Source organism: Neoarius graeffei, chromosome 11, assembly GCF_027579695.1.
Source record: "Neoarius graeffei isolate fNeoGra1 chromosome 11, fNeoGra1.pri, whole genome shotgun sequence".
In the NCBI taxonomy this organism is placed as follows: Eukaryota; Metazoa; Chordata; class Actinopteri; order Siluriformes; family Ariidae; genus Neoarius; species Neoarius graeffei.
Window position 1 is genome coordinate 75,271,955 of NC_083579.1, and position 18,006 is coordinate 75,289,960.

The 18,006-nt window shown below is 40.1% G+C and overlaps 1 protein-coding gene across 3 annotated transcripts in view; it reads left to right on the forward strand.

Annotated features, from left to right (window-relative positions):
* The window catches only part of si:dkey-16j16.4 (uncharacterized), a 108,547-nt gene extending 92,268 nt beyond the window's left edge, over positions 1-16,279 (forward strand). For all 3 annotated transcript variants that reach the window (XM_060934724.1, XM_060934726.1, XM_060934725.1), the window contains exon 5: positions 12,781-16,279. In XM_060934724.1, coding sequence (XP_060790707.1) covers positions 12,781-12,906 — 126 coding nt within the window. In that variant the 3' untranslated portion in view covers positions 12,907-16,279. The remainder of the gene's footprint in view (positions 1-12,780) is intronic.
* Positions 16,280-18,006: the final 1,727 nt, after the last annotated feature.

The window sequence follows — 18,006 nt, forward strand, 5'->3', positions numbered from 1 at the left end:
TATTTTTATATCTTTCTTCTTTATTGTTCAGAATAAAGTAATCAATCAATCAATCAATCAATCAATCAATCAATCAATCAATCAATCAATCAATCAAAAGTAGATAAAGAGAACCCAGTTAAACAAATGAGACAAAAATTATTATACTTGGTCATTTATTTATTGAGGGAAATGATCCAATATTACATATCTGTGAGTGGCAAAAGTATGTGAACCTCTAGGATTAGCAGTTCATTTGAAGGTGGAATTAGAGTCAGGTGTTTTCAATCAGTGGGATGACAATCAGGTGTGAGTGGGCACCCTGTTTTATTTAAAGAACAGGGATCTATCAAAGTCTGTTTGTGGAAGTGTATCATGGCACGAACAAAGGAGATTTCTGAGGACCTCAGAAAAAGCATTGTTGATGCTCATCAGGCTGGAAAAGGTTACAAAACCATCTCTAAGGCCAAGTTTACATTAGACCGTATCTGTCTCGTTTTCTTCGCGGATGCACTGTCCGTTTACATTAAAACGCCTGGAAACGCCGGGAAACGGGAATCCGCCAGGGTCCACGTATTCAATCCAGATCGTGTCTGGTCCGGTGCTGTGTAAACATTGAGGATACGTGGATACGCTGTGCTGAGCTCTAGCTGGCGTCGTCATTGGACAACGTCACTGTGACATCCACCTTCCTGATTCACTGGCGTTGGTCATGTGACGCGACTGCTGAAAAACGGTGTGGACTTCCGCCTTGTATCACCTTTCATTAAAGAGTATAAAAGTATGAAAATACTGCAAATACTGATGCAAATACTGCCCATTGTGTAGTTATGATTGTCTTTAGGCTTGCCATCCTTCCACTTGCAAGTGGTAAGTGACGCGCATACCCGATATGCACTGGGATCACACACACAGCGGCTCAGTCCCGAATCACTGCTCGTGCGCTTCACTCGTGCGCTCTGTGAGCTGCGCAGGGCCGGAGTGCGCACCCTCCAGAGGGCACTCGCTGTTCAGGGCGGAGTGATTTGGAGCACAGGATGCCTGCGGAGCCGAGTGTATCCGTGTATTGGCGTTGCTGTGTGCACGCGAATCGTGTATTGGTGTTGCTGTGTGTACGCGAATCGTGTATTGGCGTTAATCTGATGATCCGCTGATACGGTCTAATGTAAACCCCACCTAAAGAGTTTGGATTACACCAATCCACAGTCAGACAGATTGTGTACAAATGGAGGAAATTCAAGACCATTGTTACCCTCCCCAGGAATGGTCGACCAACAATCATCACTCCAAGAGCAAGGCGTGTAATAGTCGGCGAGGTCACAAAAGACCCCAGGGTAACTTCTAAGCAACTGTAGGCCTCACTCACATTGGGCAATGTTAATGTTCATGAGTCCACCATCAGGAGAACACTGAACAACAATGGTGTGTATGGCAGGGTTGCAAGGAGAAAGCCACTGCTCTCCAAAAAGAACATTGCTGCTCATCTGCAGTTTGCTAAAGATCACATGGAGAAGCCAGAAGGCTATTGGAAAAATGTTTTGTGGACGGATGAGACTAAAATAGAACTTTTTGGTTTAAATGAGAAGCGTTATGTTTGGAGAAAGGAAAACACTGCATTCCAGCATAAGAGCCTTATCCCATCTGTGAAACATGGTGGTGGTAGTATCATGGTTTGGGCCTGTTTTGCTGCATCTGGGCCAGGACGGCTTGCCATCATTGATGGAACAATGAATTCTGAATTATACCAGCAAATCCTAAAGGAAAATGTCAGGACATCTGTCCATGAACTGCATCTCAAGAGAAGGTGGGTCATGCAGCAAGACAACGACCCTAAGCACACAAGTCATTCTACCAAAGAATGGTTAAAGAAGAATAAAGTTAATGTTTTGGAATGGCCAAGTCAAAGTCCTGACCTTAATCCAATCGAAATGTTGTGGAAGAACCTGAAGCGAGCAGTTCATGTGAGGAAACCCACCAACATCCCAGAGTTGAAGCTGTTCTGTACAGAGGAACGGGCTAAAATTCCTCCAAGCCGGTGTGCAGGACTGATCAACAGTTACCAGAAATGTTTAGTTGCAGTTATTGCTGCACAAGGCGGTCACACCAGATACTGAAAGCAAAGGTTCACATACTTTTGCCACTCACAGATACGTAATATTAGATCATTTCCCTCGATAAATAAATGACCAAGTATAATATTTTTGTCTCATTTGTTTAACTGGGTTCTCTTTATCTACTTTTAGGACTTGTGTGAAAATCAGATGTTGTTTTAGGTCATATTTATGTAGAAATATAGAAAATTCTAAAGGGTTCACAAACTTTCAAGCACCACTGTATGCTTTTTGATCATCCCATTGCAGATTGAGTTCCCTTTGCTGTATAATAACCTCCACTCTTCTCTTCTGGGAAGGTTTTCCAGTGGATTGTGGAGCATGGCTGTGGGGATTTGCCCATTCAGCCACAAGAGCATCAGTGAGGTCAGGCACTGATGTTGGGTGAGGAGACCTGGCATGTGGTTACCATTCCAGTTCATCCCAAAGTTGTTGAGTTCAGAGCTCTGTACAGGCCGCTCAAGTTCTTTCACTCCAAACTATGCTTGCTTTGTGCACAGGGGCATTGTCATTGTGGAATATGCTTGGGCCCCTTGGTTCCACTTCTTAGGGACATTCTTATGAAGCTATAGCATACAAAGATATCCTATACCATTGTGTGCTTCTAATATTGTGGCAACAGTTTGGGGAAGAGCCACACATGGGTGTGATGGTTAGTTGCCCACAATCTTTTGGCTGTATCGTGTAACTTTCAATTATACCTAAGCTTTTCTCCTGCAAAAATCATGTTGTGGGAGCCAGGTTAAGACACTCTGTGGTAAAAACAGTTAGACTAAATTATGTAAAATCCTATAATGTTACTTATGCTGAAGATGCATGCAAACCAGAAACATTTCAGTTCAGGAAAGCCTGTATCTCAAAAACAGTGTACGGTAATATGTTAAATGTGAAAATTTCACAGTGTGAAGGGTTTTCCCAGACTGAAGAATAATATCCCAGAATAATAAACAGGACATGTATATTATTAGATTATGCATGACTGTTGAAAAATGGAAAGAACAAAAAATATATATATACATCACCCTTGAAGTGGAGATCATTAATCTGAATTTTGACTCTTGAGTCCTATAATGTTGGACTATAGCTCTGAATCCAGCCATTATATAGTTGATAATATAGCTTTTTTTTTTTCCTTATGGAGATTCGTTTGGATCCCTGGTGCAAATTTCCTGCCTTGTGGTCAGAGACTTGATCCATAGGGGACTGCTCTTGATTACAGAAAAGGAGCAAACATAACCCATGATCTCCCACACCAAAAATGGCTGGAGAAAGTGTTGTATCAGTGCCAACTCACACAAACCAGTTTCCTCTAAGGGAGAGAAGTAGTTCAGACTTGTTAATACCAGAAACGGGCTTTTGGCCATGGAAAGAAGAAGCCGGACTGGACTGCCATGCTCAACTGAAATTGCTTAATTTAGAATATATTTTTCCCATTACTGACTTTGCTGCCCAAAAGTACACTTCAAGTGAAATAACTGGTTGTTTTCCATTCCTGTTTGAAGGCTAATGGATTTAATTTGATCTTATTTGCCTACTTTGGCTGATCAGTGCTAGTTTGTCTCGGCATGAAAGTTGTAATCCCTATTCAAACTGCACTCTCTCTTGGTTCTTAAATTTCCTGACTAGAAAACAGAAGTTTGGAGTGGTTATATATTTAGTCTAATCAAGTAATAAGCATTGTCCAGAGAGAACTCCCGAACAGCACTGAACAGTTTATAACAGGGGTTTTCAAAGTGTGGGAGAGTCAGCCCCCCTCGGAGCGCAAATAAACAACAGCGCCCCCCCTTACAATTTTTGTTGTTGCTATACTTAATGTTCCATTCGTATTTTTAAAAAATGGTTGTTTTACACATTATTTTCTTTTTCACATTTTAAACATCTATGCTTTTTAAAACATCTTGTTTTACACATTTTAAACATCTCATAGCATCGTTAGCTAGCACCTCTTGGCAGACAACACACTGTGGCAGTGGAGCATCTTCAGATCCAGTCCATGAAAATCCAAACTTTAAATAATCGTGGTCATACTTCCTTCTTTTTTCAGTCCCCCCAGGATTTTGCGGGCCTTTTTTGTGATTGTTGCGGGCTAAAATGTCTGATGTTGCGGGGGTTTTCCAAAAAATTGCGATGAAAGTTGCGGTGTTTTTTAGGTTTTTGTTGCGATTACATTGCGGGAGGAAGTGAAAGTTGCGAGAAATTGTTGCGATTTTCTCTTTTTGTGATTAAAATTGAGTGATATGTTAAATATTAAGTTATTACTGAAAAACTATTGATTAAAAAAAACAAAGACACTGAGAAATGGTCCTATAAACATCTTTACCAATATAAACGATTACCAGGAATACAAAAATGCAGAAAAATAGGCTTTACTTATCCAAATGCACCTGTTGGTTCAAAAGTTAAAGTGCAGAGAACCTCACAGCACAACATGAAGTTACCTTAAAATATAAATGCCTCAGCTTTCATGTAAGAAAAAAAAAAAACTATTAATACTAGTACTGTGTGCAGGCAGTCTCTCCTGAAGACTAAATTAAACAATAATTATAAACTAATAAAATAAATGGCTCAGGCTTCATAGAAGAAAAAAAAAAACAATTTGAACAGAATCTCACAGTATGATGCTGAACCTGCCTAAACAATGGAAAATAAAATACCATTTTGGCAAAAATGTTGGCATCCATTAATTTCTTGTATTAAGTAAAAAAAATAATGTAAAGTGCACACAGTCCTTCACTGTAAACATAACACACGTTCAGTGACAGAATTTAAGCCTACATAAACACTGACTCGCACATGCAGTGTTGCCAGATACCGCTGACGTTTTCCAGTCCAAAATATGTTCAAAACCCGCCAAAATGCACTTGAAACCGCCCAATCTGGCAACACTGCGCGCATGCTGCTTCTCTTGAACGTATACACGGAAGTAAGGCGGAAGGTAGTTTGTCGACATCACCTCAAGACGACGCCAACGATTGGTCAAATTTGCGGGAAAGTTGTGGTGATTGGATATAATTGCAGCACTGCCCTGAATTCGCGGGGATTGGTTGAATTTGCGTTGAAGTTGCAAATCGCAACATCCTGGAGGCTCTGTTTTTTTGCTTGGCCCAGACTCTGTCTCCTCACTCACTGTAGCTTTAGGTACTAAAAATCGATCCATTTTGTCTCTGGTAAAGGCTAGCTGAAGTTCGCTAAATGTCCGCAATAGTAACTTATTCTGGTTTATTTTTCCTCACGTTGCCCCCCCCCCAAACCCCGAAGAACTCTGGCGCCCCCCAGAGGAGGCGCGCCCCACACTTTGAAAAGCCCTGGTTTATAATAAATTCTCTTCTAACACTTGATTCAGCTCATGAATGCGTAGTTGATTAAATTATGCTAAAATGAGTTTTAAATACCCCATGGAAACTGCCTCCTACTAATAGACTAGTGGCAAAATCTGAAAAGAGGCCTAGAAATCACTTTAGGGAGGACGGAATGTTAGCTTGTGGCACCTATGTTAGGTGGTTAATATGACCCTTAATGGGCACATTTTTGGTGGATGCCACTTGAATTAGGCTTTTAATAATTTTGTATGTGGAAAAACATAATTACCACCCCTCAAATGTACTGCTTGAAGGGAGGCTGCTTTCATATTTTTTTTAAGTCGTGCTATTTTGTCAGAGCTTGTAAATGTTGAATAACAGTCTTTGTGATAAAGGATGTCGGTTTCTTCATCTACATCACTATTTTGAATCCTTTCTATGGTGTGGAAGTTGTCCACGTCGTTGTACTTTTTGCGTTCCGCTGCAGCTTGACGAACTCGTTCAAATCCAGTGTCTCCAAGTTTTCTTGTGTCCTTTTTCAGGTTTTTTCTCTGACAGAACAGACACAGATCCCAGTCAGAACTTCTCTTTTGGCTATACATGACAGATTCCATCGTGCTTGTTTAGCATTTGTCACAATATCCTGCCAAAGAAAAGCACATATTCAGAAATTGTGCTATTTTGTATTTATCCTTACCCTAAGCTTATCCTAAGTGAAAATTGACTTAATTAAGAGTCAGTGGTATCCATGGTTCATGAAGCAACTGTCATCTATGTTTACTCCAGACAAAGCAAGATTAATCATAATTTTACAATCTGCAGGGTACCTGGTGAAAGAGAGATGTTACAATACTTAACTAAATTAAGAATGACTTGTTTTGGTTTCCGTTCAATCATTCCAGTCTATTACCATGAATAACAAGATACATATCATAAAATAGAGAAGTATTGTTTATAAGTTTCATATATAGTGGGTGTATATACATAATAAATACGTTTATCACTTTAGAAATCATAAAAGATTTTGTGTGGTCGCCTTAATTTTCCATTGACAAAATCTGTTGAACTGATGCAGGTGGACTGTCGCAGTATAGCTTATTATGCAATCCATCTTATTAGGATGCAGTGCTGCAGCACTGCAACTATTGTTCTTCTACGTGTTTCTTCTTCTTCCGTATTCTTCCTCCTACGCAAATTTTGATTTCGAATAACTCAATAACCATACGTCGCACACAGACAAACAATATATCAAAACGTGCGGCTCGATCGGACTCGCTATGCTATTACTTTTCTCTACAGAATACGATTTTTTCGCGACGTAGTCGCGAAAAAATTGTCGAAAAAACCCCCATTCATTTCTATGGAATTAATTGAAAAAAAAGCACTTTTTCAACGTTTTTCAAACGTCCGCTGCTCTGGCATGCTTTAACCTAGAGACGTGATTCAAACTCTAAAACGTAGGAAAACTTCTCCTCTGTGGATCTGGCGTTCAACTTTTCTGCTAGGTTCTACACTTTCGGATCAGTCCCGGCTCAACCGCCATGTGGGTTCTGGGAGAAAATCCGGCTTTTGAATGGGTGTCTATTGCGTTACACACCAGTGAAGCTCGTTAACTTAGAGTGGAGAGAGGTTGAAAATAAAGCTCAAACTTTCTCGCTTAAACTGTGTTTTCAGCCACAAATTTCACTCTACAGACATGATTTTCTCAAAAGTAGTAGTAAAACTTGTCCTGATTCACACAATGTGTCTACCTAAACGATAGGATTTACAGTTTTTGAATGAGAAGCCTCAAACTGAGAAGAGGGCAGCCGACAGGCCTCACCTTAGCCGCCCACTTTATTAGGAACACTTCTGTTCGTACATACAAACTACAAACACTCTTCTTAGAGTTTAGAGTTTATTTTATTTTTAAAAGGACAACAGTGCACAAATTAAACATTATCCTTGTGGTAAGGACAGATGTCTGTCCCAGGTTATAGCGGTACATGCTAATTTCCGCCTGTAGTCACTTTTTGTTTATACTCTTGAATAGCTCTTCTTCATGACGGCTGCTGTCTCAAGCACACACATAATCATTGCATTGAAACATCATTGCAGGTCACACATTCACGGCCAGCGAACATGCGTGACCGAATTGCTTCGCGCACTGCATCCTCTCACAATTTCCCCCGGGGAAATGTCCGGTCTAGTTCAAGTTTACAAGGCATTTTCGTATTCTGGGAGCATTGAGGTTCCATTTGACATGCTTAAATATGTGGTATTGGTGCATTGGGTGTAGTGAAGATATTTAGAAATAAAAGCAGAAATACATGTAGTTTGATTGAAATTGGTTAGTTTCATTTTTTCAACACAATGTTTGATGAATCTCATACCTCCTTCTGAAACATGTATATCTGAGTGTTATATTTAAAAAAAGCTCTTTTTATCAGCTTTCATACAATATGAGTCGTTAACATATGCCATTTTTTATTTCTGACATGGGAGAAGATGCATTAGGAGTAACCCTTATTTTTCAGCCAACAAAACTGGCCGAAAATTGACTGGGGTGGTGGCCATTAAGTTTTTGGTGTAAAACAATTTTTAGAAAGCCTACTTTAGGTGGCATCCACACTAAATGAGTTCAGTAGGGGCCATATTAACCCCCTGACATGGATGCCACAAGCTAACATTCCGTCCTCCCTTAAGTGAAATTTGGCCACCAGTCTATAACTGTGACGTGATCTGCGTAATAATCTCAGTGATGGAGGGATGTGTACCTTGTATGTGGGTTTGTTACCTTAGTCTAGTTATGCATGTTTACGCAGGTGGTGTGGAAAAAAGCACTGAAGGAAATAGAAGACGGTGCCCTGTAGATCAGGCATTGAGCTTGCTGAACATTACTATAATTTCACTAATCTGTAGAAAATGAAGGAACCAAACTTAAATGTCAGTTGCGTGCACTGACGTTTTGCACATGCAAATCCAGCTGTTAGAATTATGTAGCTAGTATTTGAAAATGCCAAGACAATTTATAATGTCTGTATATTGGCAACTTTATATTAAATAAGAATTGTTTGCAATTTTTCTGTTTTTATGTGTGCTAATCTCTGTTTTGCTCAAGTTGCTGTTGTTAGCTAGGCGGCTAGTGTTAACAGTGGTTATTAACATGTATGAATATGACTTAAAATTTCTCTCAGAAATCCTGACGTTAGTTTACGTTAGCTAGCTGATCTTCCCAATGTAGATAATTAACAATATGACCCAATACTCCCCCCAGAAAACTTGTCATTAGCTTGTGTTTGCTAGCTGGCTTTAGCAGTAAAGAGCATAAACACTAAATATGACTAACATCCCTGTCAGAAATCTTGCCATTAGCTTATTTTTGCTAGTTAGCATTAGCATTGAAGATAATGAACACTAACTATGACTAACATTCCTGTCAGAAACCCAGTGATGTTAGCTTATGTTTGCTAGCTGGCTTTAACAGTGAAGATAATGAACACTAAATATGACTAACATTCCTGTCAGAAATCGTCATTAGCTTACTTTTGCCAGTTAGCTTTAGCATTGAAGATAATGAACATTAAGTATGACTCGCATTCCTGTCAGAAATCCTGTCATTAGCTTACGTTTGCTAGCTAGCTTTAGTATTGAAGATAATGAGCACTAAATATGACTAACATTCCTGTCAGACATGCTGTTATTAGCTTATTTTTTGCTAGCTAGCTAGCTTTAGTATTGAAGATAATGAACATTAAATATGACTAATATTCCTGTCAGAAATCTTGTCATTAGCTTATGTTTGCTAGCTAGCTTTAGCAATGAAGAAGAAAAACATGAAGTATGACTAACATTCCTGTTAGAAACCCAGTAATGTTAGCTCATGTTAGCTAGCTAGCTTTAGGATTGAAGATGATGAATATTAAATATGATTAACATTCCTGTCAGAAATCTTGTCATTAGCTTATGTTTGCTAGCTAGCTTTAGCAATGAAGAAGAAAAACATGAAGTATGACTAACATTCCTGTTAGAAACCCAATAATGTTAGCTTATGTTAGCTAGCTAGCTTTAGTATTGAAGATGATGAATATTAAATATGACTAATATTCTTGTCAGAAATCTTGTCATTAGCTTATTTTTGCTAGTTAGCTTTAGCATTGAAGATAATGAACATTAAGTATGACTAGCATTCCTGCCAGAAACCCAGTGATGTTAGCTTATTTTTGCTCGCTAGCTTTAGAATTGAATATAATGAATATTAAATATGACTAACATTCCTGTCAGAAATCTTGTCATTAGCTTATTTTTGCTAGTCAGTTTTAGCATTGAAGATAATGAACATTAAGTATGACTAGCATTCCTGCCAGAAACCCAGTGATGTTAGCTAGTTAGCTTTAGAATTGAATATAATGAATATTAAATATGACTAACATTCCTGTCAGAAATATTGTCATTAGCTTATGTTTGCTAGCTAGCTTTAGCAATGAAGAAGCTAAACATTAAGTATGACTAACATTCCTGTTAGAAACCCAGTAATGTTAGCTTATGTTAGCTAGCTAGCTTTAGTATTGAAGATGATTAATATTCTTGTCATTAGCTTATTTTTGCTAGTTAGCTTTAGCATTGAAGATAACGAACATTAAGTATGACTAGCATTCCAGCCAGAAACCCAGTGATGTTAGCTTATTTTTGCTAGCTAGCTTTAGGATTGAATATAATGAATATTAAATATGACTAACATTCCTGTCAGAAATCTTGTCATTAGCTTATTTTTGCTAGTCAGTTTTAGCATTGAAGATAATGAACATTAAGTATGACTAGCATTCCTGCCAGAAATCCTGTCATTAGCTTACATTTGCTAGCTAGCTTTAGTATTGAAGACAATGAGCACTAAACATGACTAACATTCCTGTCAGACATGCTGTTATTAGCTTATTTTTTGCTCGCTAGCTAGCTTTAGCATTGAAGATAATGAACATGAAGTATGACTAACATTCCGGTCAGAAACCCAGTGATGTTAGCTTTTTGCTAGCTAGCTTTAGAATTGAAGATGATGAATACTAAATACGACTAACATTCCTGTCAGAAATCGTCATTAGCTTATGTTAGCTAGCTAGCTTTATTATTGAAGATGATGAATATTAAATATGACTAATATTCTTGTCAGGAATCTTGTCATTGGCTTATGTTTGCTAGCTGTTCTTAGCAGTGAAGATAATGAACATTCATTCATAAATATGACTTTAAAATGTTTTCCAAAATCTTAGCTGATATTAGCTATCTGGCTTTAGTGGTGAAGATAATGAATGTTTGTTTATTTATAACTTTAAAATCTCAGAAATTCTGTCAAGGTTAGCTCCTATAGTCGCCTCAGGAAGTCTGTGAAGATGTATACTGTATGTGTATATGAATCCCAGGGACTTCCTTCTTCTTACTTGAGCACTTCCTGTATATGACTCAATCATACTCGTATTCCCAATAATACTGAGTGAAGAAAACACATTAGCCTAGTAGTAGCATATTGACTTGTGTAAAATATTTACTCCCTTAAAGGAGTACGCCACCCCCAGGTGAAATTGAGTCAGTCCCTGCAGTCCCTAGAGTTGGATGAGTGAGCCAAAGCGTTTTGTAGCCGACCCAGCCATCGTCCTGATCTAGAAACGCCCCGGTTAGCTTTAGCTTAGCATAGTCGCTGTAATCCGGCGTGTCCAGCTAGCATGTCGTTGCAAAAGTGAATCAAATAACTCAAGATTTTTTATAATTATTTCTCATGACCTGTACATTCACATCGAGTACACATATCAATGCAAATTAACACGAAGGGATTTACTCGACCAATTTATATCTGGAACTATTTTCGGCCACAGCACAGGCAATGCACCGCTGCAGGCGCAAAGACACCGCGCAGCACCTGAAAACCCTCAATTTCCGGAAGTTGTGGTGCTGCGCGGTGTCTTTGCGCCTGCAGCGGTGCATTGCCTGTGCTGTGGCCGAAAATAGTTCCAGATATAAATTGGTCGAGTAAATCCCTTCGTGTTAATTTGCATTGATATGTGTACTCGATGTGAATGTACAGGTCATGAGAAATAATTATAAAAAATCTTGAGTTATTTGATTCACTTTTGCAACGACATGCTAGCTGGACACGCCGGATTACAGCGACTAAGCTAAAGCTAACCGGGGCGTTTCTAGTAGAGGTCTGCGCGGGACTGATTTTCCCTCCCGCTCCCGCTTACTCCTGCTAGTTTGTTTCCCGCTCCCGCTCGCACCCGCAGAAATATTTAATATTTCGTCCCGCTCCCGCCCACATATATTATGGTTTCTCCCGCTTCCGCCCCGCTAAAATCCCGTAATTTCCCCGAAACGCTCGTTGTGCTTCCGTTCTAGCCTGCCAGAGATTCCCTCACAATATGTGCACTGATTGCACAATGCATTTATAGAAAGTAAAACCAGTAAAATAAACAGCAACTGCAATTTGTTTAATGTGCATTTATTCTCACTCAAAACGCGTTTACATGATGTAGACTCAGCTTGAGTCATTTAGAAAAGCTTGGCCAACAGCCTTAAAATACAAACTGAAAAAAAAAATCAGTAGCCTAATAAATGAAGGTGCTTAAATAAATTAAAAATAAGTATGGAAAAATAACGAAAATGCAGGTATAAACTATGCGGGGCTGTGTTGGCTACTAAACATGCCCATGATGAATTGAAAAGGGAATTTCAAAAGAAGTTTACATCTTTTAACAGCTTGCCTATCATTTTAATAAAACGAAAATAATTGCACCTGATATTCCCGAGGGTGTCTTGTGCTTCTACACATGCCCATGGAGGAAAAGAATGTTGTTCACCGATGTGGGCTTCAGTAGACTGCGTCGCTGCTCCAGAATGCGGCCACAGATACTGAAAGCGCGTTCCGATGGTGCGCTTGATGCTGGAACGCAAAGCATGTGACGTGCCAATTTGCTTACACAGTGAATAATTTTGTGAAATGTATTTACATTGCGGGACTCCAGAGAACATGCTTATGCCCGCTCCCGCGACTACACCTCTCCATTCCCGCCCGCTCCCGCAGGAGGCTGTCAAATAATGACCCGCGCCGCATGCTTTTGCGCCGCATCCCGCGGGTCCCGTGGGAGTCCCGTCCCGTTGCAGCCCTCTAGTTTCTAGATCAGGACGATGGCTGGGTCGGCTACAAAACGCTTTGGCTCACTCATCCAACTCTAGGGACTGCAGGGACTGACTCAGTTTCACCTGGGGGTGGCGTACTCCTTTAAGTCTGTAATGAAAACTAATGTTAATGCTAAGGCTCAGGATCGCGGAGAATCGTTCAGTAACTCTGCGAAAGGTTACGCTGTGGTTTGTTGTTACCAGTTTAGCTTTACTGCATCATTCATTTCTTCTTTCCTTTACAGAACCTGACTGGCAGTCGTCACCCTCCCAGATACTCTTATGATCCTTCCATCTTTGCCTTCCGCTCCCTGAGCACCGCCCCTCCGTGCAGTCCCCTGCTCTCCAGCGAGGAGCCTCCTTGTGCTTGAGGGAAGCCACTGGACGTTGAGATGAAACAGCACAGCTTATTGGATCAACCTATTTCTCCCATTAGGACGGGGACGGTTTTTATTATCCTGTCATTTAGCAGGGTTTTAGTCCAAAGTGCCCAAGTTGAAAAAACAGCAAGGCCCAGGATGTAGAGGAGCATCAGGGAATCGGGTAATGTTGTCTTCAGTTGTTTTACCCTTTCTGGCTGTCTGACCATATCTCAGGAAAAAATCCTTTCACACTTTCTCCAAGACAAGGCCCTGGCTACTGTCCTGTGACGGAGCCACAACAAAAAGCTGCATTTTGCTGAAATCGGCATTCTGAATAATTTCGTGGTTCTTGAATAACCCTGCACATCTGGCCAGTTCCTGATGTTCAGGTATAGTTATTCAATTGCCATTGTACAATGTGCATCTTGGCTAGTCGTAGATCATGTAGAAGTCTACACCAGAGCTTTGGGCTGAGAAAGAAACGTGATGCGGAGCGATTTGTAATGTGAGGATGGACTATTGAATGAGTGCATTTATTATTTTTTTTTGGTCTTAAAAGGTATTACTACAACTGTTACCAGAGAGGCTGGCGTTCTACACTTCCTTGCAGTCGTAATAATCAAAAACGAATGAATGAAATGAAATTCATGCTTTTAGGCATGATCAACAATCGAAATGTAAACTCGACGTTAATTGGTTACCTTGTGAAATCCGAAGATCGAGGTGATCCGTGTCTGCCCTAGTGCTTGCCTAATGTGACTTGTTCTTTGACAATAATAAATAAATATACAAGGGAATAAAAAGAAACCCTGGTACTAGCATTATACTAAAGCCGGTTTTACACTGTGTGATCACAACACTCTCTTTTTATTACTTTTCACGTTCGCACTGGATGAGATGATACCAATCAACTCTTGGCGGAATTGTAGACCAGACTCTGCGATGATGCGTGTTCTCCGTGTCAGATTATATGACAAGTCCTCTAACAATAGACCTGGAAGTAAATATAGTTACTGTTCTGCTTACATCATCAATCGACGTGATCAGGGCTCATGCGCAAAATAGTCACGGGAACAGAAACATTATTCAGAGTAAGGTAGAAGTAATAAGGATTTTTTTTTTCCCCCGTCAGTGTTGCGTTTATTTTTCACCATTGGCGCGAATGTATTTGTAGCCGTCCTGTGAGTTTTTGCATCATGCTGGAACCATCTGCCTAGTAGTGGCTTTTACACCATTGGTGTCATCTCGGCGGCCATCAGGCTTGTAGTACTCGAGTCCAGAACTCGGATTCGAATCTGACTCGTGCCCTAATTTTAAAGACTCATGACTCGACTCGGACTTGAGCACTGATGACTCGGACTCGCGCATTAACTGCATTCGGACTCATAAATTGGAGACGAGGACTCAGATTTATTTATTTATTTTTTGTAACACGCCATAATAATTTGGCATAAGATATTTATATCTACATTAATTTTGTACTAATTTCGTGTAAGAGTGTCACACCTGCGCGCCTTGGCATGTGCATCAGATAGACTTTTGGGCGCGCTCCGGACGGCGTGCATGCACCAAACGACTCGCACCTGCACAGGATTAGGGCGCAATCAGCACGCCGATATAAAAACTGTGAAAATGCACTTACTTTGCGAAGTATTGAGTTGCATTGCTGACACATTACCGAGCCTTATTTCCTTGTTTGGTTTCCTGATTTCCTGTTTCTCGTCTTTGATTCTGCCGAGTCTACGATAGCCTGTTTGTGTCTCGCTCGACCTATCGCCTGTTTCACCGTTTTACGATTTTGCCTGCCGTTCTGGATTGTTTACCGTCTTCACTTCACCTTCTGCACTTACATCCGTCTCCCAACCGTCTCTGACAGAATACTTCACACTCCCTGACAAAGAGAAGCACATTCACCTGTTCATACGTCACGTTCAGGAACAAACTAACGTTAATGGTGCTAAAACAGACACCGTCAAATGGTGCGGTTGGAGTCTTGTTCTCGGACTCGACTCGAAATTTTCTTTCATGACTTGGACTTGAACACTGGGGACTCGAGACTGGACTCGGACTCGAGGTTTAGTGACTCGACTACAACACTGGCGGCCATGCTCTGAGATTTTACTGCAAATATTTGACATTGTCAAAACTTCTCAGCCATCTTTGGTCACAATGGCACTAAATTTGCTACTGGCGATCATGCACGCTAAAACCGTAGTTCAACTGCAAAAGACGACTAAAATTGTACAGTGTAAAGCCGGCATGTGACACTGTCCGACCAGTCGCAGGTTTAGGTCAGACAGCGTACTCCGTCTTCTCTGCCTAATATACCGGAGCTGCAGTATAGAAGCTTCTTTACCATGTTTGAATATTTGGACCGAGTACCAAAGTCAATAATTAATGCTTCGTTATACATCAATATTTCATCGTAACCCCTTTTCTGGGTCAAGTCTAAGCTAAGCTTCTCAATTTCGACTGCATTCTTTCAATCTTGAATTGTTTTGGTAAAGAACAAACACAATGTTGAATATAAAACATGGGAAACATTTTGTTTCGAGTATTTTGCATATGTAATTGTGTAGGCTTTAACTATATTAACTATGTACTGTATTGATTTATACCTAGCTTTCCAATGAATGTAGCCTCCTCTTGTAGGGGTCAATATGTTTTTGCAAGGTGTAGGAGAGCTATGAGGAACTTTTTGTTACTGGTTCCACAAGTTAATCTAGTTACCCGTTCAAATATATCCACACGGAATAAATATATACACCTGCCGGTTGGACAGTACCTACATGTTTTTAACATGTAAGAAGCCTCTTATTTTATTTTATTTTTTTGCCATGTTCCAGTGAGATAAATAAATGTCTCTTGGCTCCAGTGATGTGGACTTTGACATACTTCTTTTCTTCATCAAGATCACAGTTTTGCCTCTAACACAGATCCTTGAATGTTTTTCAAAACACATTTTTCCGTCCGCGTATCTGATGACTCTTTGCTCTCATTTTGTGACATGAATGCTATCTTTCCAGCAATGGAGTGTGGAGTTCATGCACAGTTTAAGTTCCATGAGCTAAAGCAGTGGTCTCGGTGTCCTTCAGAGTGCTGGTACCAAAGGATCAAAGACCTAGGATTTGGTACTACCAGATGCTTCCTCATTTGTCTCAGTACTTGGCAAATACAAGTGTGAGTTTATGTATCTCATTGTGTGACATGGGTATATTTGGGTTTCCTTTCTGTGCCCTTATCTCTAGTTCACTGATATGAGTGTACACTGTCATCATTATGTGTATGGTTTTGTTTTTTCATTGCACAGGGTCCAAAAGTCTGAAGCTGATACCAGGACCTGGTTTGTTTATTCAGTTATAAAAGTTAGAAACTAATGCAACTGGGTCAAATGATTTCTTAAACAAATCACTCTTTATTAATGTAAGACATTTTTGTTCTTGCTGACAGGGAGGATGGAGTATAATGTACAACCCCGATTCCAAAAAAGTTGGGACAAAGTACAAATTGTAAATAAAAACGGAATGCAATAATTTACAAGTCTCAAAAACTGATATTGTATTCACAATAGAACATAGACAACATATCAAATGTCGAAAGTGAGACATTTTGAAATTTCATGCCAAATATTGGCTCATTTGAAATTTCATGACAGCAACACATCTCAAAAAAGTTGGGACGGGGCAATAAGAGGCTGGAAAAGTTAAAGGTACAAAAAAGGAACAGCTGGAGGACCAAATTGCAACTCATTAGGTCAATTGGCAATAGGTCATTAACATGACTGGGTATAAAAAGAGCATCTTGGAGTGGCAGCGGCTCTCAGAAGTAAAGATGGGAAGAGGATCACCAATCCCCCTAATTCTGCGCCGACAAATAATGGAGCAATATCAGAAAGGAGTTCGACAGTGTAAAATTGCAAAGAGTTTGAACATATCATCATCTACAGTGCATAATATCATCAAAAGATTCAGAGAATCTGGAAGAATCTCTGTGCGTAAGGGTCAAGGCCGGAAAACCATACTGGGTGCCCGTGATCTTCGGGCCCTTAGACGGCACCGCATCACATACAGGCATGCTTCTGTATTGGAAATCACAAAATGGGCTCAGGAATATTTCCAGAGAACATTATCTGTGAACACAATTCACCGTGCCATCCACCGTTGCCAGCTAAAACTCTATAGTTCAAAGAAGAAGCCGTATCTAAACATGATCCAGAAGCGCAGACGTCTTCTCTGGGCCAAGGCTCATTTAAAATGGACTGTGGCGAAGTGGAAAACTGTTCTGTGGTCAGACGAATCAAAATTTGAACTTCTTTATGGAAATCAGGGACGCCGTGTCATTCGGACTAAAGAGGAGAAGGACGACCCAAGTTGTTATCGGCGCTCAGTTCAGAAGCCTGCATCTCTGATGGTATGGGGTTGCATTAGTGCGTGTGGCATGGGCAGCTTACACATCTGGAAAGACACCATCAATGCTGAAAGGTATATCCAGGTTCTAGAGCAACATATGTTCCCATCCAGACGACGTCTCTTTCAGGGAAGACCTTGCATATTCCAACATGACAATGCCAAACCACATACTGCATCAATTACAGCATCATGGCTGCGTAGAAGAAGGGTCCGGGTACTGAACTGGCCAGCCTGCAGTCCAGATCTTTCACCCATAGAAAACATTTGGCGCATCATAAAACGGAAGATATGACAAAAAAGACCTAAGACAGTTGAGCAACTAGAATCCTACATTAGACAAGAATGGGTTAACATTCCTATCCCTAAACTTGAGCAACTTGTCTCCTCAGTCCCCAGACGTTTACAGACTGTTGTAAAGAGAAAAGGGGATGTCTCACAGTGGGAAACATGGCCTTGTCCCAACTTTTTTGAGATGTGTTGTTGTCATGAAATTTAAAATCACCTCATTTTTCTCTTTAAATGATACATTTTCTCAGTTTAAACATTTGATATGTCATCTATGTTCTATTCTGAATAAAATATGGAATTTTGAAACTTCCACATCATTGCATTCCATTTTTATTTACAATTTGTACTTTGTCCCAACTTTTTTGGAATCAGGGTTGTATTATTAGTAGAGAGCCATACTAATTGTGTCGGT